The following is a 24,367-nucleotide window of genomic DNA, read 5'->3' as shown; positions in this document are numbered from 1 at the left end:
GACAGCTATGCCTCCGAAGTTTGTGTTGGGTTATGTGCATGGCTGTCAACCTTCCCTTTTTTTGCGGTAAATTCCCTTATTCCAGCACTGCTTCCCGCTGCTTCCCTGGATTGTCAGATATCCCGTAGACTGTTCCCGGGACAGGTGAGGCTGCTGATCTGTTATTTTCGAGGCTGCTGATCCCTTATTTTCAAATGTGAAAGTTGACAGGTATGGTTATGTGGGGTGTCCTGTAATGGCTTGCTAACTCCACATAAATACATTGTTATTGATCAAAACAGGAACACTCCATGACCATTTTCCACAGGGGTTCCATTCTCAGCCCCTTCCACCAGCACCCCCAATGCTGAACCCATTGCAACTTCCTCGGGTGCACAATTGTGCATCAATCAGATGCATGTTTATTTGTGAATTAAGGAAGTCCTGAATTAAGGAAGGTGTCTCATACTAAGTCATACCACTGGTGCATTTAATTCAGAATTGCCTGCTGTATTTTAACCTGTGACAAAGATTACATCATGGGTGACAAAACGATTCTTTTTAGGAGTGGGTCCCTAATCCTTTATGGGGGCTACCTGTCAATAGGTATGGAGGAGAAATTTGGTTTTTATTCCACTTGAATGAGAAAGATATCTAAATTGCACTCCTTGAATCATTATATATCCTGTGTCTCTTACCCTTTTCGGATGAAATCTTGCCTTGAGGACATGGAGCACAACCATAGCAGCAGAATGGCTCCCCCTCCTTTTTCTCCTTCCTGGAACCAGGAGGGCAATTTGGGTTACATACTGAAAGGGGTGGCACCTGCTCATTTAAAGAAACAGATAAACTGTTTAGCACAAAGAAGTAAGTAGCACTTTTGGTTTCTTTTTTCTTCCAGCTGGCAGTAGGAAGACACCAAACTACTTATTCAAAACACAGTGCCAGGCTACTCATTTGGCTCTTCATGGTTCAACAACGTTCAGGGTGTAGCCTTATTAGACTTTACCGACTGGTTGGGTGAGCGTTGCTCCCGGAGAGGGTGGAAAGTGTCAAAAGACACCGAGGTTGCTTCAGAGAAAGAGTTCTTTATTTCTGCTCTCTGGAGCAGCAGAAAGGCACTTGCGTGGTCAGTTCACAGCAAGAGCACTTAAAGAGCGGTTACACACAGCTTATATACCCTTTCTGGTCCCCTTGCCCCCTCCCCAGGAATCCAGCCACGTCAGCTTATACACGTACGTTGAAATCCATGATCACAAACAGATGTTCCTGTTCCTGTACTCTTGACCATAAAAGGATGTTCCTGTTCCTGTATTCTAAATCTTGGGGTAAGAAGGTCACTAACTCTAAGAGCACTCCTGGCGCCATCCCCGAGTGCGGGGGTGTCTTGCAAGGTCTGTGTGTCAGTGTGTCAGGATATTTACAACCCACAAGATAGGATAAGCCCCAGCTCTGCCATCCTGTCTCCACTTTGGAACTGACAAGGCCATCCATTAAAACGTCACGTACTGATAAAGGAGAGGACTTTGTTTATAAAGCTGGGTTTGTGCTAAACAGCTCAGGCTAATGGATTTTAGCTAATGGATCTTGGAAGAATAAGTTTGGGAGGCTTGGGGCCCATTTCAGACTGACTGCACAGTCAGGTTTTAGATTTGAGAAACCCATTCCTTCAAGGGGGTCCTGCAATATGTCAGCCCTAGTATAATTGAAAAGTGTGGTAGCTTGGGTGTGATTCACCCCCCCCCATTAAGTCTAAGAAATGCATTAGAGGAATGTTTTTGGCTGGTGCCTAAAGATACAAAGGGGGGTGCCTGGCAAGCCATCTTGGGGAGAGGTAATTCTTCCCCAATCTAATAAGCCCCCTTCCTCATTCTACACTTGGTGACAAAGAACAGCTACCCACAAACTTCCACAGCCCCTACTTCCTTCTCAACCAACAGCATTTCAACTGCAAACAGCAAATCCCTTCTTCTTCCCAAGAGACTCATGAAATACACTGGGATGGCCAATTCTGCACTAGTTAGGTATTGATCTGAGCCAGCGAGATCTTATGTTGTGATTCCTGCATCGCAGACCACATGACTTCCAACTCCAAGATTCTATGATTCTTACACAGTGTAGAGAAAAAGTGTTTAGAATCTGGCTGGAAAGGCAGGTATGTGCTGGACTGATGATCTGTAAGTAGAATAACATTCTCTTTTCCTATCTCTCATAACTGTAGGAACTAAGCCTCACCTGGTGAAAGCTTCTGTGCCACACCATTCTGTTGTCCTCAAGGGTGAATTCCTGGCCTGCGGCAGCCTCCAAACCTACCCTTCCAACCTTGACTCTCTTGAAGGAGTTATTTGGGAAAGTGACCATGTTGGTAATATCAAAGCCGGCTTCTACTTCTCTGTTCATACTAAAAGATACTGTTTCCCCAGCAGAGTTGTTAAAGGAGACACTCCTTAAAAAGGGGTGGAGCTGCATGGAAAGAAAAAGAGTAACTTTGAAGCAATGCAAATGTCTCTCCTTTCTCACATTCAGGATGCCTCCAGACTGTCAACACAGAGAGGTGGTGACATGTAAATATAATCTGTTTTCTGAGAAATGGTTTGTAGGATGAGCATTCACACATTGAGCCAATGATCTCCATTGCTTCCTATGGGGAAAATTCCAATGCATGTCTGATCATGTTTGGATATCTACACACACACACACACACACACACACACACACACAGCCCAACTAGCCTCATATAACCAGCATGCTTGAGTCTAATAAATACATAAAGGGTTTAATGTCGTAGATAAGGTGTTCTGACAGACTTGGCCAATGTCCCTTCCCTTTACCTTGGGAGAAGAAATGGGCAAAAAAGCCTATTGTTCTGCTCACTCTATATGTGAATTTCGTTTGTGGGGAGTTCTGAACTGCTCCCTGCAGCCACATGGAATTAAGAAGCCTGTTTTCCATATAAGAATGTAATCTGAAACTATCAATTTCTATACCAGTAAAAAGTTCTCGAACTTTTACCATTTTGTCTTCTACTTCTGCAACATTTTTTCTGAGTGTTGTGTTCCATAAAACTTTTGAACTTAGAAGAGTTTTGTAAGTAAACCACATTACGACCTGCTAAGCTTGTGATCTATTTTTGTGCTAGGAAAGTGGGATTTTCTGGAATTCACTGGAAAGGGCATATTTTACGGTTTTACATCCTGTATTTCCATGCTTCTGTTTGCTGCATGTTTTCCCATGCACACAAAGGAAGTTGCCCACAAAAAAACTGGAGAGTGCAGGATTGGGTCCTCCTGCTTAACGCTGTAAGCAGAACAGTCTGATTCTTCACTGAGCTGGTCCTGAATGAACAGCTTCTCCGCACACAAATGGAGAATGTGGAGATTAAAATTTTTCAGGGTACTGTTTTGCATATCACTGCCTATGTCAAATAAATTATATCTCATAATAGGAATTACCTGCCAAGGCCAAAACTCCTGCATCTCTCCTTCCACCATTCTCCTATATTTGGCTCCAGGCAGGAACATGGCATGTAGAGCATGTGCTATGGCATAGACAGCAGTATAGAGACTGTAGCTGTGGCCAGACATGGTCATCTCAAAAACAGACGAAGGGAGATTCTCCAGCTTCTCCTCTCCAGTGCAGGCTCCACTGGCCTGCTCCTCTGTACTGGAATTTGGAAATAAACAGAGAAAGACTTGTGCCCAAAACTGCTTGACAAAGCCATTTCCATTTGCTTCAAAACGATTTTGTGCCTGAAGAAAGGCTTTGAATCCTTGTACCACATTTGAATGAACTGCAAAGGAGAGGGAACCCTGGAAGATTTGCATATCCAGGCTCATTTGCAAGGGCGGTGCTGTGAAATCCAGTTGTGCCGTCAAAATCCACACCTTGCCATCAGAGGTCTTGGTCACATTTTCCATTTCACCTAATGCTATCATTGTCTGCAATACAAGCATGGACCTTGTTCCTCCATAGACAACCACTACCTTGGCTTTACTTCCCATAATAGCTTGATAAATTTGGATCCAGTGGAAATACATGATATAGTACTCAGCCAAATGTGTTTTTTTCAGGTTTGTCTCTGCGAAGGCCAAGCAAATACCTTTCTGGGAGAGCAGAGGTTTCAGCGTCTGAATAAATCTCTCTCCACTTTCTGCAGCAAGCAACCCAACCCACGTCCAACCAAAGTGCAGAAGTAACTCAACAATCCCAGTGTACTGATGGGCTTCATTGGGCACCATTTTGTAGAAGGAAGAGGATTGTCTTTGACCAGCATCCTCTGGGGCAAAGGAGCCATAAGTGAGCTAAAGGGAAATAAAGGAGCATCATCTATAATTGCAGAAGGACTGGGCACATGCATCCAGGGCCTGCCCACCCTGGAGGCAATATGAGCAAGTTGCCTCATAGAAGCAGTTTCCAGAAAGCAGGGAGGGGTGTGTGGAATAATAAATAAATAAATAAGAGCAGGAACGACCATGCCTGCCATGAGACACTGAGGTTCTGTTTTTAAACTCTTTGCCCACAAGAGATTCACAAAGGGCCCCCCTATAGAACTTCTTATCTGTGCAAAATAATGTATTACAACCTGAGTTTAATTGCTGGAGACACTAAAAAGGAGACATAGCAGCTGTGAGGAGTAAATGGGCTAGCTGAATTGGATAATCCTCCCAAAGAGGCTCCTTTCCTTGTTAAAGTTGCCATTAGATGGCTAGGAACAGCGTTATCTATGAAAGAATGTATTAGAAGCCCACACTGACCCTGGAGAGTTGATAGATGTATAGGGTCTGGGTGACTCAGAATGGCAGAGAATAGTTAAGAGAGCATTGTGCATGCTTAAAAGCTTCATGAATATTAGTAAGCACGCCCCAGGCGGAGATACAGCTTAATCGTGTCCTCCCTTAAAGAGGGCATGTGTTTCAGTGAGACCTGGAATCCAATCCCCTGTGTTGTGGGTGGGTTAGATTGGTCAGCCACAGCACCCAGTTGGTAGGTCCCTCGATGCTGGGTTCAATTTGGCCAATGGGGCGCAGTCCAAACAGATCGAGGGACCTATATATGCCTATGCACATGACCCAGAGCTTCCTCTTTGGGCGCATGCATTCGGAACACCCGCCCACCTCTTCCTACTTTAGGGCTTGTTGCACTTGACCTTGCTATGCTGTGTGTCGTCTGTCATTCGGACAGGGGCACGGCAGGAATTTCCCCCACTTGGCTGATTGGCTGTTGTCATTTGGGTTTCGCCTGCCACATAGCAAATTGTCACAACTTGTAAGATTGTGGGTAGGCTCTGGTTCGGGTGATGGGGTGGAGGAACGCTCTCACCATTCCTATGTGAAGGATATTCTGTTAAAGGAATCCAGGGACTCAAATGGTTTGATCAACCCCTGTGAGGGGGTTGTGCCCATGCCTGAGTCCAGAAGGACAGCTTGATGGCGGACATTGTCCATTCCTGACTTTTCCAGGTGTTCACCCTTGCCTGACCTATACTGGAACCCTGGGTCAACACTACCTGAATGGCAGGGAGCTAGTCCAACCAGAGCCTATGCAACCACTCACTTTCTGTAATCTATAAAGTTGAGACCTAAATTCTGCCCAAAACCAAAATCAAAATTTGAGTCAAGTGTGAATTTATTTAGGGAGGTGGTTTCTGGGTCTGAACACTCAATTTACATGAACATGGGGTGTATGTAAATGGACATGGGATGTATGTAACAGTTGGGGGCACATATCAAGAAGAAGACATGAAGAAGGCATATCAGAAAAGTATGTAACTACAGTTTCCTGACCAATAGGATACTGCAGGAAGTAATTTTGGACTGGTTAGGAGTGGGGTAGGCAACCTAAGGCCTGGGGGTCAGATGTGGCCCAATCACCTTCTAAATCAGGCCCACGGACGGTCCGGGAATCAGCGTGTTTTTACATGAGTAGAATGTGTCCTTTTATTTAAAATGCATCTCTGGGTTATTTGTGGAGCATAGGAGTTCGTTCATTTTTCCCCCTTCAAAATATAGTCCGGCCCACCACATGGTCTGAGGGACAGTGGACCATCCCCTTGCTGAAAAAGTTTGCTGACCCCTGGGTTAGGATATAAATTATCTATGTGTACACAACAGCCTTGCACTCCCTCTTTATAGCATGAGCTGGGGTTTTTTGTCCATACAGCGCTGTTCGACAATAATTCTGGTTAGCCCTGATCCTTGGTGTAAGACTCCTTTTCTCACAGAGAAATCTGAATATCTCCGGGGAAGATCCCTGGGGCATTTTTGTACCACAGGGTGGCAGATTACACCCTGTATTTCTCAGCCTCCAGGTCCTTCTCTGCCACCCCTGCATGCCCAGTTTCCTGCACCCCTGCACTCCTGCTTTCCTCTCTTCCCCTCTCCTTTTCTTTCTCCACTTTTTCCTCTATGCTTTCCTCTGTTGCTGCTTTCTTCTCCCCTGTTTCTTTCACGTTGTTTCACTTCAGCATTTCAGCTCCTGATTTCATGGTGTCTTCCCTTCCCTTCCTCTCTCAAACCTCTAAGACACAGAATCCCCATCAAGTGCCACAATGTGTGGGCAGCTGACTCCTGATAGGCAGGCTTCCAGCTTTGCAAGAGAGCAGCTTCAATCTCCAACCAGTAGGCCATGAAGCAAAGGTGAGAGGGTGTCAGTCGGCAGCATGGAATTTTGATACAAGTTCTTAGGTGTGTGTGGATAAGGAAGTGAGGTGAGATGAGCACTCTTCCTTCATCACATTACCTTCTCTCCATCGAAAGACACTTTTCAGTTAGTAAAAAACCAAACTACCAAACTCACTCAAGGGGTCGGGAGAGCAGGACTGGGGAGTGTTTCGAGGGCTGCATTTTGTCCCTGAATCGGATATTCCTAATCCATGCTCTAACTCAGCAGCGTTAGCAAACTACAGTTCCCCAGGGGTACCATTTTCTGGTTCACCTCAGGCAGCAAAGGGTCTTGGGCTGACCCTGTGTGCATCTCTAATGGCTGTGGTGGTAAAAATAAATATGTTGGCAGGGTGGGTGGGAGGGAGGGAGATATCTTCACTTCACTCTCCCCTTCTCCATGGCATTTGGTGTGCTGCTACAGCACTCTCCTGTGGAAAAAGCACTTGAGAAAAACCACATTCCTGCAGCTCTCTGGCATGCAATACAGTGGCAGACCCTCCTAGTGTCCCTATTTTCCAAGGACAGTCCCAGATTTACAGAAGCAGTCCCAGTTTCTGATTTGATCCCACAATGCCCCATTTTTCCTTAGGGTGTCCTTCTTTTCATCAGAGAAATGTTGGAGGGTATGGCGTTATCCAATCCCCGAGCCATCTGAAGACAGTCCCATATAGGGAAGTTTTTTAAATGTTTAATATTTTATTATGTTTTTACATACGATGAAAGCCGCTCAATATGGGTGGGACAACCCAGTAAAATGGGTGGGGTATAAACAGTAACATTATTATTATGGAATAGGATATCCCTATGGAGGGGTTGCATCATCAGCTGAACCTGAGACACCAAGCTAGATAGAAGATTCACTTCTCAGACCTCCAGCAGAGAGAAATGGCCAGTGTGCCTAAGAATGGGGGAAAGGAATGGCCACCTACAGCAGACATGTTTTTATTATGCTGATAGCTTAATGTCACCTGACAGCTTGATGCTACGCATTCTATTTAATTGTGCAAAGCACACTGGGAACACTTTTTGTGAAGGGCAGAATCACTCTCCTTTGTCTCTCACAACTTTTTCTCTATTATGCAAATCCTTTCTAGATAGAAAAGATTGTGATGAATGAGTGTGGAAACCTCCATGGCAGTATCTTACCTGGGGAATCTTGTAGATGCCCAAGATGTTTGCCAGGTAGATGGAGGTATCCAAGTCCAGTCCCCCAATAACTGCCACCAGGTGTTTCTGGATATTGCACTTGTAGTTGGGTATAAGGGTAGAGGGAAGGTTCAGAGCTGCCCGGTACGTCATCCTTTCATCAAAATAATTGTCGTAGATGTGGAATCCCAGTGTAATATTAGGTAAGATCTTGGGGTTCTCATTGATCTCCTTGACAGCAAATACCAAGGCCAGAATATGCTGGTAGTTCTTTGGCACAATACTGCAATGAGAATTTTATGCTGTATCATTGGGAGACAGGCTATGCATTCCCCCCCCCCCAAGGGATCTCTTTATGAGTCTTCAAGTTGGAGAGGTTTGAATTTCAAATGTGTTTTGGTTTTGATATATTTTTAAGAGTATTTGCAGTAAATATGAACTAAATTGAATTCCCCCCTTCCCAATGACAGAATATTGATATTTACTTTGGGGTTCATTATATACTTGACAGCACTTTTCGAACATCCAAGAGATGCTCTTGCTGACACCAGCCTCTAACGCCTTTTCTCTCATACCAACTTCCCTAAGCCTCCACTCCTGTCCAGTTCACACACAGATAAGTTTAGCAGCTAGGTACAATCTGCCACTGACTGTCAAACTCCTCAGATTAAATTCTTGGCTGCTTGGACAGATGAGCTCATTTAAGAAATGTGCTTTTATAATGTTCTTCTAATAAGAAGTGAGCAGAATTTTAGCTTCATCTAGGGCTCATTCAGACTTCCCCAAGTACTGCCATTTTCCTCCAGGAAAACGTGATCTTTACCGCTGTATTGGAACTTACACCTCCCTCAGAACTTCTCCCAACTGACTGTTAACTGACATTTCTTCACTGATCACTACCTTCAGCTGAATACAGTCAGAATGTATCAAACCCAGGCCCTCTCTAGAAATATTAAATGCAGTCGACTAGCCCAACTTAGATGAGAACATCAGGGGCTCTAGGAGCACCACCTCAATGGAAAGGTGAATCATTAAAACCACTCACAGGAGAGTTTCTGTGGTGAAGATTAAGAACAGAGAAGGGCTTTCCATTTTAAACTACGGAGGTTTGATCTGTGAGTCCTCCCCTAGTTAAACTATCCTTGGAAGAGATTTGGTGGGATGAGAGGAGGAGAGCACACATCAACAAGACCAGGCTCTCTCATCTCACTGACACATTCAGATCTGCATCTCCCTTCTTCCAAGCCGATTCTTCAGCTTTTGAAATGCCCCCCTCCATCTGCCTAGATAGAAATCCTACTTAAATCCATGGAACTGAGTATGCCTGGTTAGAGCTAGGGGATATTTCAGTATCATCTGATTATTCAACATTTGAAGTGTTTACAAGGTATTTAGAAGCTGATGGGTAGTTAGCCTTTCTTTGAAGTCTTCTTTGTCAAAAGCAGTAAGGAGGTGGGAAGCAAGTCCGCCAACAATAAGATGACCAGGTTGGTAGCATTCATGTGGAATTCTGGACAGATCATGGACGGTGCAACTTGTGGTATGTTTGCACACCAAATGTGGCAGATGAAAGAGAAGGGGCACAATAAACACCAGCATGCTGAAGCAAATATTCTTTCTCATCAAACAGTCTTATTTCCATCCAGCACATGAACCTTGCTTCACAACCACCCTCAGTACAATATTCTGCCTTATCAAGAACATCACTTCTCTAACAATTCACAGAATAAAATCCTATTTTACAACTTGATGAAGAGAAAAGTGAAAATCCTTTCTCTGCTATCTCTTGCTTAAAATGGCGAGAAGATGTTATAATACCCATGTTTTGACATTGGTTAGTATTCTCTGGAAATCTACTGAGACATTATCCAAGGGAGACTTAGCTATGCGGAGAGTGATAATTACAGCTGTGATGATAACAAGGTCTCTTTACATCAGGAACATCAGAAAATGACTAAAAAACAAACAAACCCCTGCTTCTGATTTTTCATCCAAAGTGGTTTCTGTCTGTTTATGGGACGACAAAAGAGCATGCAGAATTAACAGCAATGAGGAAGAGAAGAACAGTGCGCTAGTCTCTTATCAATGCTGACCAGTGCAAATAATTAATCTGGCCTCCCAAAATTTCCCAAATGAACACCAGTTCATTAGTTTTCAACATTTACCTCAAGAACAGTTGCTGTAATTTAAACTCGGTAGCAGCCTTTGAACAACCTCTGTGAAAAATTCATGCAAAAGGAAAAAGACATAGATATTTTTACTTTATTACTAAACAAGTAGGCAAGCTTATGCAAAAGGTTTAAAATGAATGAAATATGGAAAGGACAGGAGGTCAGGCGCTTTGGAAGAAAATTTATTGTTAAAGTGTTTGTATTTTATCTAATTTTTGATTATTCAGTTTATTGACAATGAATTTAAGTTTATGTTGTACAGATGTAAGTAAGTATAATAAAGCATAATTTAAAAGCAAAAAAAGAGAGTTTTGTAGGTGGTTTGCATTGGTAGAAAGGAAAAATAGGAATTTCACTCATGTTCAAAATGCTTTTACTCCAAAATATTCATTTAGAAGCATTCTGCCCTTGCCAATCAGAAGGTCGCCCGTGAGGGGTGAGCTCCTGTTGTTCGGTCTCAGCTCCTGCCCACCTAGCAGTTGAAAAGCACATCAAAGTGCAAGAAGATCAATAGGCTCCAGCGGAAAGGTAAACGGCATTTCCGTGTGCTGCTCTGGTCCACCATAAGTGGCTTAGTCATGACTGGCCACATGACCCGGAAGCTGTCTGCAGACAAACGCAGGCCTATAGAGCGAGATGAGCGTGCAACCCCCGAGTCGTTCGTGACTGGAACGGTGAGTTTAAATAAACCCACCAGGAACAGTCCAGCATATCAAAATAATTTAATTAATATCCAGTTATGGAGGGAGAGAGCTGGAGAGTTCCCATGGCTTGTGAGGGCAGAGACTGGAGGTGCAGCAGGGGGTTGTTTACGCTACTCAGCCCCCCCCCCACCTGACAGCTAATGTGCATAGAAGAGCAGCAGAAGCAGCAACATTTCCACACATCCCCCAGTCAGCCCCCAAAATTCCAGGTGTGGGTATTTTAGGTGCAGTATTTTTTATCTGGAAGGGAGAAAGAGCAGCAGAGAAGACATTCAAAGGGTTTTAGAGGGTGCTCCCCACTTACCCAATCTTCATTTATGTGTGGGGGCACTTGAACATAACCCCCAAGTAAGTGGGACTCGCTGTATTGAAATCTCTGAGACTGGTTAATCATAACAGTAGCAACTCTACAGAAACCTTACCGAGAGGGGGGGGGGACCCAGAAATTGAACAAGCCTTATTTTTTTTTAAAAAAAGCCTCTTAGTGTATTGTTTTTTCTTGTTCAGTTTCTAATCAATTATCCTCTGAGGTTCTAGTCAGGCCTCAATATTTTGTGGTACTCATAAAAGTTTTTTGGTTTCCAAATAAACCTTAGGGTTAAAACAAGATGAGGGGCTACTGTCTCAGAGAAACCATAGGGGTTTTTAACATAGCAATTGTGACACATAAAATACAACACAATTTAATGATAAAGAGAGATTATATTGCTCATAGTTTGGTGGCAAAAAACCAAAAGATGGTGGTATAATTTATTATTTCCTCTTTATTAACTGCTCCTTGCTGTTCAGATCCGGCCTCAACACAATGGTGTAGCATTTGGGAGCAAAGATGGAGCCCAATAAGCCAGCACTGGAGGCCAAGATGGAGAAGATCTCCACAGCCACCATGTATTTCCCCTTGGTGCTCAGGTACACTGGAACAAAGGAGATCCAAACACTACAAAACAAGAACATGCTGAAGGTGATGAATTTGGCCTCATTGAAGCTCTCAGGCAGTTTCCTGGCAAAAAAGGCCACAACAAAGCTGACAATGGCCAAAAAGCCCATGTAGCCCAGGACACAGTAAAACAGGCCAACAAACCCTTCGTTGCAGCCTAAAATGATTTCCTTCATAACAGAGTGCATGTCGGAATCAGGAAATGGGGGAGAGGTTCCTAACCATACAGTGCAAATTCCCACTTGAATAAGAGAACAAGAAATCACAATGGCGCTTGCCAGTCTTTTCCCCACCCATTTCCTCATTCTGGATCCTGGTTTGGTGGCCACAAAGGCCAGAACCACCGTGATCGTTTTGGCAAGCACACAAGAAACAGTCACTGTGAAAACAAGGCCAAAAGCCATTTGTCGGAGCAGGCAGCTCACTCTTTCTGGAGGGCTGAGGAAGATCAATGGGCAGAGGAAGCAGAGCAGGAGGAAAGTGAGGAGAGCGTAGGTGAGGTCCCGATTGTTTGCTCTGACAATGGGTGTGTCCTGATGTTTAATGAAGATGACTAGGACCACCACTGTGAGGAGAGAGAGAGAAAGAGCCAACAATGCTAAGCTCATCCCCAGAGGCTCTTTAAAAGACAGGAAGCTGATGGTCTTTGGAATGCATTGCGATTGTTCCATGTTGGGATAATGATCTTCAGGGCACGCAACACAGTCATCCATATCTGGAGAGAACATAATACTTTCAGATTTCAGATGTGTTGCAAAGCAACTACTAATGGTGTCAGTATGGAACTCATAAGCTTAAATTAGATATATCACAGATATTTCCAGAATAACCAGATTGAGAGTGATGCCTGAGAACCTCACCTCAATACTTTGTGTTGGGTCATGTGCAGAGGTGGAACCACTTGCTCTGACACGCAGAGCGGCATGTGGGCGGGACTAGCCCACAGGGGCAGGGCTAGCAGCCTACATGGCAAGCGTCCCTAGACGCCCTCCGCCGAAGCATCAAGCGTGAGGGGCGCTGCTAGCTGCCCATGCAGCAAGCGTCCAAGGGCGCTGCCAGAGCAGTGAGCGTTGGGGGGAGGGTGGCGTGGTGATGTCAGCTCCCTCAGGGATTACACCCAGGGCGGTCCACACACCCCGCATCCTCCTTCCTCTGCCAGTGGTTGTGTGGGGTGTCCTGTGATGACTTACTAACTCCCCATAAACCATGTTGTGCAGTTTAGATGGACAAAGTTGGTAAGTACAAATCGAAATCAGCTTCGGATTATAATTGTTCAGAACAGGAACTCAGGAATGTGTCATACCAACTCAGATCTCTGGTACATTCAGCTCAGCATGGCCTGCTGTATTTTAACATTCATCATGGGTGACAAATCTTTTTTTGGGGGGGCGAGGACAACGTCCATATTCCTTTATGGGGGCTGTGGGCCAATAGGGGTGGAGGAGAAATTTGATTTTGTTGACATTTGGATGGAAAAGTTATGTAAATTGTACTTCTTGAACCAACACAAAGCATAATAGAGTTTCCCCGAAAAATGGCACAGTTCTCCAATCAAACAAAATGTACAAAATGCATATTTCCATAACTTTTCCATAATTTCTAAGATTACTTATGTTTGAAAAGTATATCTCTTTTGTTTCTCACCTTTCTCGGATGAAATCTTTCCTTGAGGACATGGAGCACAATCATAGCAGCAGAATGGCTCCCCCTCCTTCTTCTCCTTGCTGGAACCAGGAGGACAACTTGGGTTACACACAGAAAGGGGTGGAACCTGCCCATTTAAATGAACACTTAAACATTTTTGCACACAGAAATCATTAGCACTTTTTGTGTCCCTTTTCTTCCAGCCAGCAGTAGGAAGACACTAAACTACTTATTCAAAACTCAGTGCGAAACTACTCATTTTGTGTTTGAAAAAAATTATACTTCATTATATCACTGTGGAAAAGAGGACTGTGAGAAAATGGAATCTTATTTGAGTGATTGTTACATACCCCGAGTACCCAAAGAAAATTGGCCAGGTTTGAATGCACCTGTATTGATATTTGAATTACAAATGGCAATTGTCAAGGGACTGCCATCGGAAAGCGGGAGGGAGGCAGGGGGATACAGAGAGCCTCCAGTGATTCTGAGAAGCAGCTCCTCGTCTGGCAGTGGAGAAAATCACAACTCCAGCGGAGCTGAGGGGGAGGGGAGTAGCCGGGTGAAGGGAGGGCTCAAAGATGCTACAGAGAGCCCAAGCACCTCACCTAGCTCAGCTGGCCAGGAGGCATACACGCTGCTTCTGTCGCCCTGCTTACACAGATGGGTGAAACGTAAGGAGGGGAGGTAGAGATTTGAGGTGTCTAAGTTCTTATGCTGGGGGAGAAACCGGAAAGGGGCACTCCCGGAATCTGCAAGTGACTAAGACAGACATGAACTTTTGAGTTGTGCACTGTAAATAGTTTGCACCAATAAAACCTGAAAAAGACAGGTAGGAGTCTTGCCTGGTTACTCACGAGCAACCACCTGCACATCTGACAGCAATAAATAGAATGAAGATGGGAAAAACACCCGGGCCAGATAGACTTACGGCAATTTATTATAAAAAGTTTCTGGATGAACTTATTGAACCACTTAAGGGCACCATGAATACAATTTGGGTGATTGGAGTAATTCCTGCTTAAAGGAAGGATGTATTTGGAAGTGAGAACTGAACAACAGGTCACATTAATATTTTTAGATGCAGAGAAAGCCTTTGGTTATATTTAATGTCATTTTTGATTAAGGTCTTAGAGTAAATGGAAGTAGGTAATTCTTGCCTGGCTGCAATTAAAGCAATCTATACCGATCAATCCGCAAATATTTTAATAAATAATATTCCTTCATACAAATGCAAAATAGAAAAAGGAACAAGACAAGGGTGTCCCCTATCTCCATTGCTGTTTATTTTGACATTAGAAATATTGCTTCAGAATATAAGGACAAATAGGGAAATTAAAAGTATTGAGGTGGGATGCAGAGTCTATAAATTAATAAATATAAAATATGCAGGGATTTATGATATGTAAAAGAAACCATGGAAAGAGAAGAAGGGAAGTCATTGATATTATAAGTGTGTTAAAATGAGTATTTTAAATTGCTAAACAAAATTTAATTAAGAAAAATACACAAAAAAATAATAATGCTGAAACTTACCATGTTTGAGCCCCTTTCAGGCATTCAGGAAGAATGCATGAGGGTGCAAATGGCAAAGAGGATTAAGGATTCATCTTTACCAGCACAGCCCCTATTGTCCCCATGTTGTTGTTTAGTGATTTAGTCATGTCCGACTCTTCATGACCCCATGGACCAGAGCACGCCAGGCACTCCTGTCTTCCACTTCCTCCCACAGTTTGGTCAAACTCATGCTGGTAGCTTTGAGAACACTTTCCAACCATCTCATCCTCTGTTGTCCCCTTCTCCTTGTGCCCTCAATCTTTCCCAACATCAAGGTCTTTTCCAGGGAGTCTTCTCTTTTCATGAGGTGGCCAAAGTATTGGAGCCTCAGCTTCATGATCTGCCCTTCCAGTGAGCACTCAGGGCTGATTTCCTTCAGAATGGATCGGTTTGATCTTCTTGCAGTCCATGGGACTCTCAAGAGTCTCCTCCAGCACCATAATTCAAAAGCATCAATTCTTCGGCGATCAGCCTTCTTTATGGTCCAGCTCTCACTTCCATACATCACTTCTGGGAAAACCATAGCTTTAACTATACGGACCTTTGTCGGCAAGGTGATGTCTCTGCTTTTTAAGATGCTGTCTAGGTTTGTCATTGCTTTTCTCCCAAGAAGCAGGAATCTTTAAGTTTCGTGACTGCTGTCACCATTTGCAGTGATCATGGAACCCAAGAAAGTAAAATCTCTCACTGCCTCCATTTCTTCCCCTTCTATTTGCCAGAAGGTGATGGGACCAGTGGCCATGAGCTTAGTTTTTTTTGAAGTTGAGCTTCAGACCATATTTTGCATTCTCCTCTTTCACCTTCATTAAAAGGTTCTTTAATTCCTCCTCACTTTCTCCATCAAGGTTGTGTTATCTGCATCTCTGAGGTTGTTGATATTTCTTCTGGCAATCTCAATTCCAGTTTGGGATTCATCCAGCCCAGCCTTTCGCATGATGAATTCTGCATATGAGTTAAATAAGCAGGGAGACAATATACAGCCTTGCCGTACTCCTTTCCCAATTTTGAACCAATCAGTTGTTCCATATCCAGTCTAACTGCAGCTTCTTGTCCCACATAGAGATTTCTCAGGAGACAGATGAGGTGATCAGGCACTCCCATTTCTTCAAGAACTTGCCATAGTTTGCTGTGGTCAACACAGTCAAATGCTTTTGCATAGTCAATGAAACAGATGTTTATGTTTTTCTGGAACTCTCTAGCTTTCTCCATAATCCAGCACATGTTTGCAATTTGGTCTCTGGTTCCTCTGCCCCTTTGAAATCCAGCTTGCACTTCTGGGAGTTCTCGGTCCACATACTGTTTAAACCTGCCTTGTAGAATTTTAAGCATAACCTTGCTAGCATGTGAATGAGCGCAATTGTGTGGTAGTTGGAGCATTCTTTGGCACTGCCCTTCTTTGGGATTGTTATGTAGACTGATCTTCTCCAATCCTCTGGCCACTGCTGAGTTTTCCAAACTTGCTGGCATATTGAGTGTAACAGCATCATTTTTTAAAATTTTAAATAGTTCAGCTGGAATATCATCACTTTCACTGGCCTTGTTATTAGCAGTGCTTTCTAAGGCCCATTTGACTTCAATCTCCAGGATGTCTGGCTCAAGGTCAGCAACCACACTACCTGGGGTGTACGAGACATCCATATCTTTCTGGTATATTTCCTCTGTGTAATCTTGCCACCTCTTCTTGATGTCTTCTGCTTCTGTTAGGTCCTTACCACTTTTGCCCTTTATTATAGTAATCTTTGTATGAAAGGTTCCTTTCATACCTTTAATTTTCTTGAACAGATCTCTGGTTTTCCCCATTCTATTGTTTTCCTCTATTTCTTTGCATTGCTTGTTTAATTTCGATGCTGCCCATCTGGTGATGTCCATGTGTAGAGTCATCTCTTGTGTTGTTGGAAAAGAGTGTTTGTGATGACCAGCTTGTTCTCTTGACAGAACTCTATTAGCCTTTGCCCTGCTTCGTTTTGATCTCCGCCAGCAGTTCCTATATATCTGAAGAAGTGTGCATGCACACCAAAGCTCATACCAATAAAAAACATAGTTGGTCTCTAAGGTGCTACTGGAAGGATTTTTTATTATTATTTTATTTACTACTGCAGACCAACACGGCTACCTACCTGTACCTTACATGGTAACAACCAAAACAATATCAACCCCAGATCAAAAGGCCAGAGATACTTTAATCAGACAACAAACTGGGAGAAGAGGTATGTTTTCACCTAGTGCCTAAAGATATGTAGGGAAGAGAGCCTCCTTGGAGGGGACTGATTTAAAAAAAAACATTTGGCCCCCATTGTTTGAGTCTTCCTCAATCTAAGAAGTCTATTTTCTCATTCCACTGTTGGTGAGAAAACCAGCTGCCCACAAACTCCATAGTCCCTGCTTCCTTCTAATCAGAACAACAAACACCTCATTCTTCACAAGAGACTCATGAAATACCCTGGGATAGAGAGACACACAAGGTAACAGTCACTTGTACACCATATCCAGATGCAGGACAAGACTGGCCATGGGTGTTATCCTGGACAAGATGGGCCATTGGACTGATCCAGCAAGCTCATGTTATGTTCTTATGTAGTGCAGAGGAAAATATAAAAGTGCAAAAACATTGTTTTCCTATATTTCATGGAAGTAGAAATTATGGCCCACCTGGTGAAAGCTTCTGTGCCACACCATTCTGTTGTCATCAAGGGTGAATGGCTGGTCAGGTGTAGCCTCCCCACCTACCCTTCCAACCTTGACACTCACGAAGGAGTTATTTGGGAAAGTAATCAGGTTGGTAATATCAAAGCCAACTTCTACTTCCCTGTTCTCACCAAAAGATACTGTTTCTCCAGCAGAGTTGTTGAAGGAGACAGTCCTAAGGAAGGGATGGAGCTGCATTGAAATAAAAATAGTAACTGTGAGGTAATGCATATGTTTCTTCTTTTTGGCACTCACAATGCACTCTGTTTCCATACCAATATTGTAGTAACTGTAGCCATTTTTGTAGCCACGCTATGTTTGACTACCTGCACAACTGACTGCTGTATGGAAAAGTACATGAATCTGACCTTTGAAGAGCTTTGCAAGTAAACAATGTATAACCTATTAATTATGTGACCTGTCTTTGTGCTAAGGAAGTGGGATGTTTTGGGATCAACTAGAAGGGGTACATTCTAAGGTTTCAACACCTGCATTTCATGCCATTATTTGCTGCGTGAGTTGCCATATTAAATCTCTTCTGGGGTTCTCTCACCAAAGAGTCCAACAAGAAAGATATTGTTTAGCAAGCTCAGCAAAAACTAAAAAAAAAAAAAAAAGGTTTAAAGTCCTCTTCCTTGCTGTTCCCCATCTCATTTCCCCAGCCAAAGCTACATTTTTCTCCGGCACCACCTGCCTTTCCTTGCCAGGTCTCTCCTTCTCCTCTCAGTCTAGGCTCGGATACTCCCTGTAACTTGTGTGCAGTGAAGCTGCTTTGGAAGAAGCAGCACAGTGCAGGATTGGATCCGCCTTGACTAACAGGTTCTCTGCATGCAAAGGAAGTTTCTCATACAAAAAATGGGACAGGTCTGGTACTTCACTGTCTTACTCCATGAGTAGCTTTTATGCCCACAAGGGGAGAATGTGCTCTTACACTGGAGCTTGAAATTTTTCAGGGTACTGTTTTGCATATCACTCCCTATGTCAAATAAATTATATCTTATGAGAGGCATTACCTGCCAAGGCCAAAGCTCCTGCATCTCTCCTTCCACCACCACCCTATATTTGGGTCCAGGCAGGAACATGGCATTTAGAGCATGTGCAGTGGCATAGACAGCATTATAGAGACTGTAGCTGTGGCCAGACATGGTCATCTCAAAGCCAGATGAAGGGAGATTCTCCAGCTTCTCCTCTCCAGTGCAGGTTTCACTGGCCTGCTCCTCTGTACTGGAGTTTGGAAATAAACAGAGAAATACCTGTGCCCAGAACTGCTTGACAAAGCCATTTCCCTCAAAAGGATTTTGTGCCTGAAGAAAGGCTTTGAATCCTTGTACCACATTTGAATGAACTGTAAAGCAGAGGGAACCATGGAAGACTTGCATATCCAAGTTCATTTGATAGGTCAATGCCGTGAAATCCAGTTGTGCCGTCAGAATCCACACCTTGCCCACAGAGGTCTTGGTCACATTTTCCAATTCACCAAGAGCTACTATTTCTCTCAAGCCAAGCATGGACTTTGTTCCTCCATAGACAACCACCACCTTGGCTTTACTTTCCATAATAGCTTGATAAATTTGGATCCAGTGGGGAAACATGTCATAATACTCAGCCAAATATGTCGTTTTCAGATTTGTCTCTGTGAAGGCCAAGCAAATGCCTTTCTGGGAGAGCAGAGGTTTCAGGGCCTGAATAAATCTCTCTCCACTGTCACTTTCTCTAGCAAGTAATCCAACCCAGGTCCAACCAAAGTGCAGAAGTAGCTCAACAATACCAAAGTGCTGATGGGTTTCATTGGGCACCATCCTATAGAAGGAAGTAGATTGGCTTTGACCAGCATCCTCTGGGGCAAAGGAGCCATAAGTGAGCTAAAAGGAAATACAGTAGCATCATGTATTATTGCAGAAGGACTGGGTATGTGCATCAAAGATATATCCACATAGGAGGCAGAATGAGCCAGTTGCCTGAAGAAGGTCGTTTCCAGAAAGCTGGGAGGGGTGGCAGATTGCACACTGTGTTTCCCTGCCTCCAGCTCCTTTTCTGCCACCCCTGCATGCCCAGTTTCCTGTGCTCCTGCTTTCCCCTCCTCTTTTGCTTCACCACAGCATTTCAGCTCCTGATTTCATGGTGTCTTCCCTTCCTCTCTCAAACTACAAACACACAGAATTCCCATCAAGTGCCACAATGTGTGGGCAGCTGACTCCTGATTGGCAGGCTTCCAGCTTTGCAACAGAGCAGCTTCAGTCTCCAACCACTAGGCCATGGAGCAAAGGTGAGAGGGTGTCAGTCGGCAGAAAGGAATTTGGATACATGTTTTTAGGTGTGTGTGGATAAGGAAGTGGGGTGAGATGAGCACTCTTCCACCATCCCATTACCTTCTCTTCATACATAGACACTGGCAGTTTGATGCTATACACTCCATTTAACTGTGCAAAGCACACTGGGAACACTTTTTGTGAAGGGCAGAACCACTCTCCTTTGTCTCTCACATCTATTTCTATATTAAACAGATCCTTACTGGATAGAAAAGATCATGGTGAATTTGTGTGAAATCCCCAAGGCAGTATCTTAAAGGTAAAGGGACCCCTGACTATTAGGTCCAGTCATGGCCGACTTTGGGGTTGCGGCACTCATCTCGCTTTATTGGCCAAGGGAGCCAGCGTACAGCTTCCGGGTCATGTGGCCAGCATGGCTAAGCCGCTTCTGGCGAACCAGAGCAGCGCACGGAAACACCGGTTACCTTCCCGCAGGAACAGTACCTATTTATCTACTTGCACTTAGACGTGCTTTTGAACTGCTAGCTTGGCAGGAGCAGGGACCGAGCAACGGGAGCTCACCTCATCACGGAGATTCGAACCACTGACCTTTTGATCGGCAAGCCCTAGGCTCTGTGGTTTAACCCACAGCGTGGCGTCCCTTAAGGAAGTATCTTACCTGGGGAATATTGTAGATGTTCAAGATGTTTGCTAGGTAGACGGAGGTATCAAAGTCCAGTCCCCCAATAACTGCCATCAGGTGTTTCCGGAGGCTGCACTTGTAGTTGGGCATAAGTGTGGAGGGAAGGTTCAGACTAGCCCAGTAGGTCATCCTTTCATCAAAATAATTGTCGTAGATGTGAATTCCCAATGTGATATTAGGTAAGATCTTGGGGTTCTCATTTATCTCCTTGACAGCAAATACCAAGGCCAGAATATGCTGGTAGTTCTTTGGCACCACACTGCAACAAGAATTTTATGCTGTATCATTGGGAGATATGCTATGCATGTTTTTAAGGGGCCTCTTTATGATTCCTCAGTATTTTAGTGGAAATAGTGCCCTTATATACAGTGGTACCTCTGGTTAAGAACTTAATTCTTCTGGAGGTCCATTCTTAACCTGAAACACTTTAGCTAATGGGGCCTCCCGCTGCTGCTGCGCGATTTCTGTTCTCATCCTGAAGCAAAGTTCTGAACCAGAGGTACTATTTCTGGGTTAGCAGAGTCTGTAACCTAACATGTCGGTAACCTGAAGCATCTGTAAACCGAGGTAACACTGTACTCATCTCTGAAGAACAATTTCCCCTAAAAGAATGCATTGTATTCCATTTCTATTCCACTTGCACTAATGTATGCATTTTTATGGACACTTTAGCTCCACATATTCATTTTTGTTTACATTGTTTGGTTGGAGAACTGCATTGAACAATTTAGAGAAGAGTGAATTTCAAATGATAGCTATGTTTTAGTTTTGATATATTTTTAAAGCAAACAAATTACATTTAAATATGAATTGATTTGAATTCCCCACTTCCCAATAAAAAATATTGATATTAACTTTGGGATCCATCATATACAGGGTGAGTCTTTTAAAAGAGGCCCCATGGAGCATGTGTGCTCTGTATCCACAGGGCCTCTTTTAAAGGACTCATCCTGTACTTGACAACACTTTTTGCAGATCCAAAAGATCCTGTTGCTGACACCAGCATCTAAATACTTTTATCTCATACCAACTTCCCTAAGCCTCGCTCCTGTCCAGTTCACACACAGATTGGTTTAGCAACTAGAAACAATCTACCTCTGACTGTCAAACTCCTCAGATTATATTCCTGACTGCTTGGACAGCTGAGCTCCTTTAAGAAATCTGCTTTTATAATATTCTTCTGGTAAGAACTGAACAGAATTTTAGCTAATGTAGGGCTCATTCAGACTTCCCCTAGTCCTGCCATTTTCCTCCTGGAAAACCTGATCTTTACTGCTCAATTGGAACTGACACCTCCCTCAGAACTTCTCCCAGCTGACAGTTAACTGACATCTTTCCGTAGGGCCTGCAAGACAGAGTTGTTCCACCAGGCCTTTGGTCAGGGCGCAGCCTGACTCCCTCCTCTGGCAACCTGCACAGAGTTTTGCTTAATGGCTGCCATTAACTTGATTTTAATTAATTTTTATAATGAAATATTTTTAGAATGTTGGTTTATTTGATTGTTTGATTATTTGATTGTTGTTAGCCACCCTGAGCCTGGCTTCGGCTGGGGAGGGCGGGATATAAATAAAATTTTTTATTATTATTATTATTTCTTCAGTGATCACTACCTTCAGCTGAATAAAGTCAGAATGTATTTGATACAGGCCCTGTCTACAAATATTACATTCATCTAGCCTGACTTGGATCTTCGAGCACAACCCCAAAGTGGAGATAAGCCTTTAAGACCCCTCACAAGAGAGTTTTTGAGGTGAAGATTAGGAATAGAGAAGGGCTTTCCATCTTAAATTAGGGAGGTTTAATCTGTGAGTCCTTGGAAGAAATTGGGTGGGATGTGGGGAGGAGAGAACACATCAGCAAGACCAGGCTCTCTCATCTCACTGACACACCATCTGCCAGGATGTAAATCCCCCTGAAATCAGTGGAACTAACTTCTGAATAGACCAGGTTAGAGCTGCGAGATATTTCAGTATCATTTGATTATTTGACATTTCAATTATTTACAAGGTATTAAGAAGTTGATAGGTAGTTAGTCTTTCTGTGAAGTCTTCTTCATCAAAAGCATTAAGGAGATGGGAAGCAAGTCCGCCAACAATAAGATGACCAGGTTGGTAGTATTCATGTGGAATTCTGGACAGATCATGGACGGTGCAACTTGTGGTATGTTTGCACACCAAATGTGGCAGATGAAAGAGAAGAGGCACAATAAACAGCAGCATATTGAAGCAAATATTCTTTCTCATCAAACAATCGTATTTCCATCCAGCACATGAACCTTGCTTCACAACCAACCTCAGTACAATATTCTGCCTTATCACAAACAGCACTTCTCTAACAATTCACAGATTAAAATCCTATTTTATAACTTGATTAAGAAAATAGTTAAACTCCTTCCTCTTCCTCTGTCCTCTCCCTTGCTGAGAATGGCAAGAAGAGATTTTAATACCCATGTTTTGACATTGGTTAGTATTCTCTGGAAATCTACTGAGACATTATCCAAGGGAGACTTAGACATGCTGAGAGTGATAATTATAGGTGAGATAATAACAAGCTCTCTTTACATCAGAAACATCAGAAAATACCCAAACATAATAATAATAACTCTGTTTCTGATGTTTCATTCAAGGTGGTTTCTGACTGTTTATGGGACAACAAAAGGGCATGCAGAATTAAGAGCAACGAGGAAGAGAAGAACAGTGGGCCAGTCTCTTATCAGTGCTGACCAGTGCAAATGATTAACCCGACCTCCTAAAAATACCACCTGAACACCAGTTCATTAGTTTTTGGATCATTATACCAGGACCAAAGAATGGTGGAAAGGACTGAGTTCCGTAGGTGGCTTGCAATGGTAGCAAGGAAAAATAGGAATCAAAAAAGAAGAATGCCCTGGATGCCAAGATCCAGGTTGGGGACACAAACTCTTTCTTGAGAGATTCTCACAAACAACTATGTTCCTGATAGGAAAGCACCTCTAGTTGGAGAGAGAAATATATAGAAGTAATAAATAAAACGTAGTGAATGGTGGTATTATATTTTCTAATAAAATGAAGCTTAATTTCACTCAGGTTCAAAATGCTTTAACTTCAAAATATTCATTCAGATGCATTCTGCTCCATCTTAGAACGTTAAAAATAACGTTATTCATTTAATTTTAAGTTTTAAACCCCCCACCCCACCAGGAATGGTCTAGCATATATTGCCCATAACCACGGGCATCCCCCACTGCACACGAATAATAACTACCGTATGTTGTGGCGTACAAGATGACTTTTTATCCCTGGAAAATCACCCCAAATGTCGGGGGTCGTCTTATACGCTGGGTATACGCATTGGGAAGGAAGAGAGGGAGACGGTGAGTAGAGGCGCCCCTTCTGCCGTCGCTCCTCCTCCCTCCCCACACAAGGGGGTGCAGAAAGTCCTTCTGAGCAAGGTGCACGCCCGCCTGCCAAACGCCTCGCCTCAGGCTGCTGCTGCTGCGATGGCAGAGGCAGCGAAGGGGTGCACGCTCTGCCCCTCACGGCGCTCAAACTCGATAACTCTTAAATTCTAAAATTTAACAGCAAAAGTTGGGGGTCGCCTTATACGCCCAGTCCCCTAATACGCCGGAATCTACACTAAATAGTTATGGAGGAAGAGCGCTGGAGAGTTCTCATGGCTTGTGAGGGCAGAGACTGGAGGTGCAGCAGGGGGTTGTTTAACGCTACTCAGCCCCCCCACCTGACAGCTAATGTGCATAGAAGAGCAGCAGAAGCAGCAACTTTCCCCACACATCCTCCAGTCAGCCCCCCAAATTCCAGATGTGGGTATTTTAGGTGCAGTATTCCTGATCTGGAAAGGAGAGAGAGAAGTAGAGAAGACATTCAAAAGGTTTTAGAGGGTGCTACCCACTTATCCAATCTTCATTTATGTGTGGGGGCACTTGAACACAACCCC

The 24,367-nt window shown here is 43.6% G+C and overlaps 2 protein-coding genes and 1 long non-coding RNA gene across 4 annotated transcripts in view; 1 reads left to right on the top strand and 2 right to left on the bottom strand.

Moving 5' to 3' along the window:
- Positions 1-24,367, bottom strand: part of LOC128399653 (vomeronasal type-2 receptor 26-like) — a 75,040-nt gene that overhangs the window by 1,225 nt on the left and 49,448 nt on the right. Inside the window, exons 7-10 of one of the 2 annotated variants that reach the window (XM_053361297.1) lie at positions 20,411-20,693; positions 17,447-17,674; positions 13,244-13,370; positions 11,345-12,314 (exon numbers count right to left, since the gene is read on the bottom strand). In XM_053361297.1, the coding sequence (XP_053217272.1) occupies positions 11,416-12,314; positions 13,244-13,370; positions 17,447-17,674; positions 20,411-20,693 (1,537 nt within the window). In that variant the 3' untranslated portion in view covers positions 11,345-11,415. Of the gene's footprint in view, positions 1-11,344; positions 12,315-13,243; positions 13,371-17,446; positions 17,675-20,410; positions 20,694-24,367 lie in introns of those variants that run through there. The other variant, XM_053361298.1, reaches the window with a different exon arrangement.
- LOC128399660 (vomeronasal type-2 receptor 26-like) lies at positions 535-4,394 on the bottom strand. The gene is made up of 3 exons (XM_053361316.1): positions 3,432-4,394; positions 2,215-2,442; positions 535-804 (listed from the first exon to the last, which is right to left on the bottom strand). The coding sequence occupies exons 1-3, from the start codon at positions 4,215-4,217 to the stop codon at positions 634-636; spliced, it is 1,185 nt and encodes a 394-aa protein (XP_053217291.1). The 5' UTR covers positions 4,218-4,394; the 3' UTR covers positions 535-633.
- On the top strand, positions 22,033-23,507 carry LOC128399669 (uncharacterized). The gene is made up of 2 exons (XR_008327248.1): positions 22,033-22,184; positions 23,061-23,507. It is a non-coding gene; the product is annotated as an uncharacterized LOC128399669 (long non-coding RNA).

The sequence above is a fragment of the Podarcis raffonei genome, chromosome 13, assembly GCF_027172205.1.
Source record: "Podarcis raffonei isolate rPodRaf1 chromosome 13, rPodRaf1.pri, whole genome shotgun sequence".
Lineage (NCBI taxonomy): Eukaryota > Metazoa > Chordata > Lepidosauria > Squamata > Lacertidae > Podarcis > Podarcis raffonei.
This window is presented reverse-complemented; position numbering and strand designations above follow the sequence as displayed.

Coding starts and splice junctions, on each gene's coding strand:
- LOC128399660 (XM_053361316.1), bottom strand. CDS start 4,217: ATGGTGCCCAATGAAGCCCATCAGTACACTGGGATTGTTGAGTTACTT. Junction 2,443..3,431: donor AGGAGTTTTGGCCTTGGCAG/GTAATTCCTATT, acceptor CTTTCCATGCAG/CTCCACCCCTTTTTAAGGAG. Junction 805..2,214: donor GGCACAGAAGCTTTCACCAG/GTGAGGCTTAGT, acceptor TTAAATGAGCAG/GTGCCACCCCTTTCAGTATG.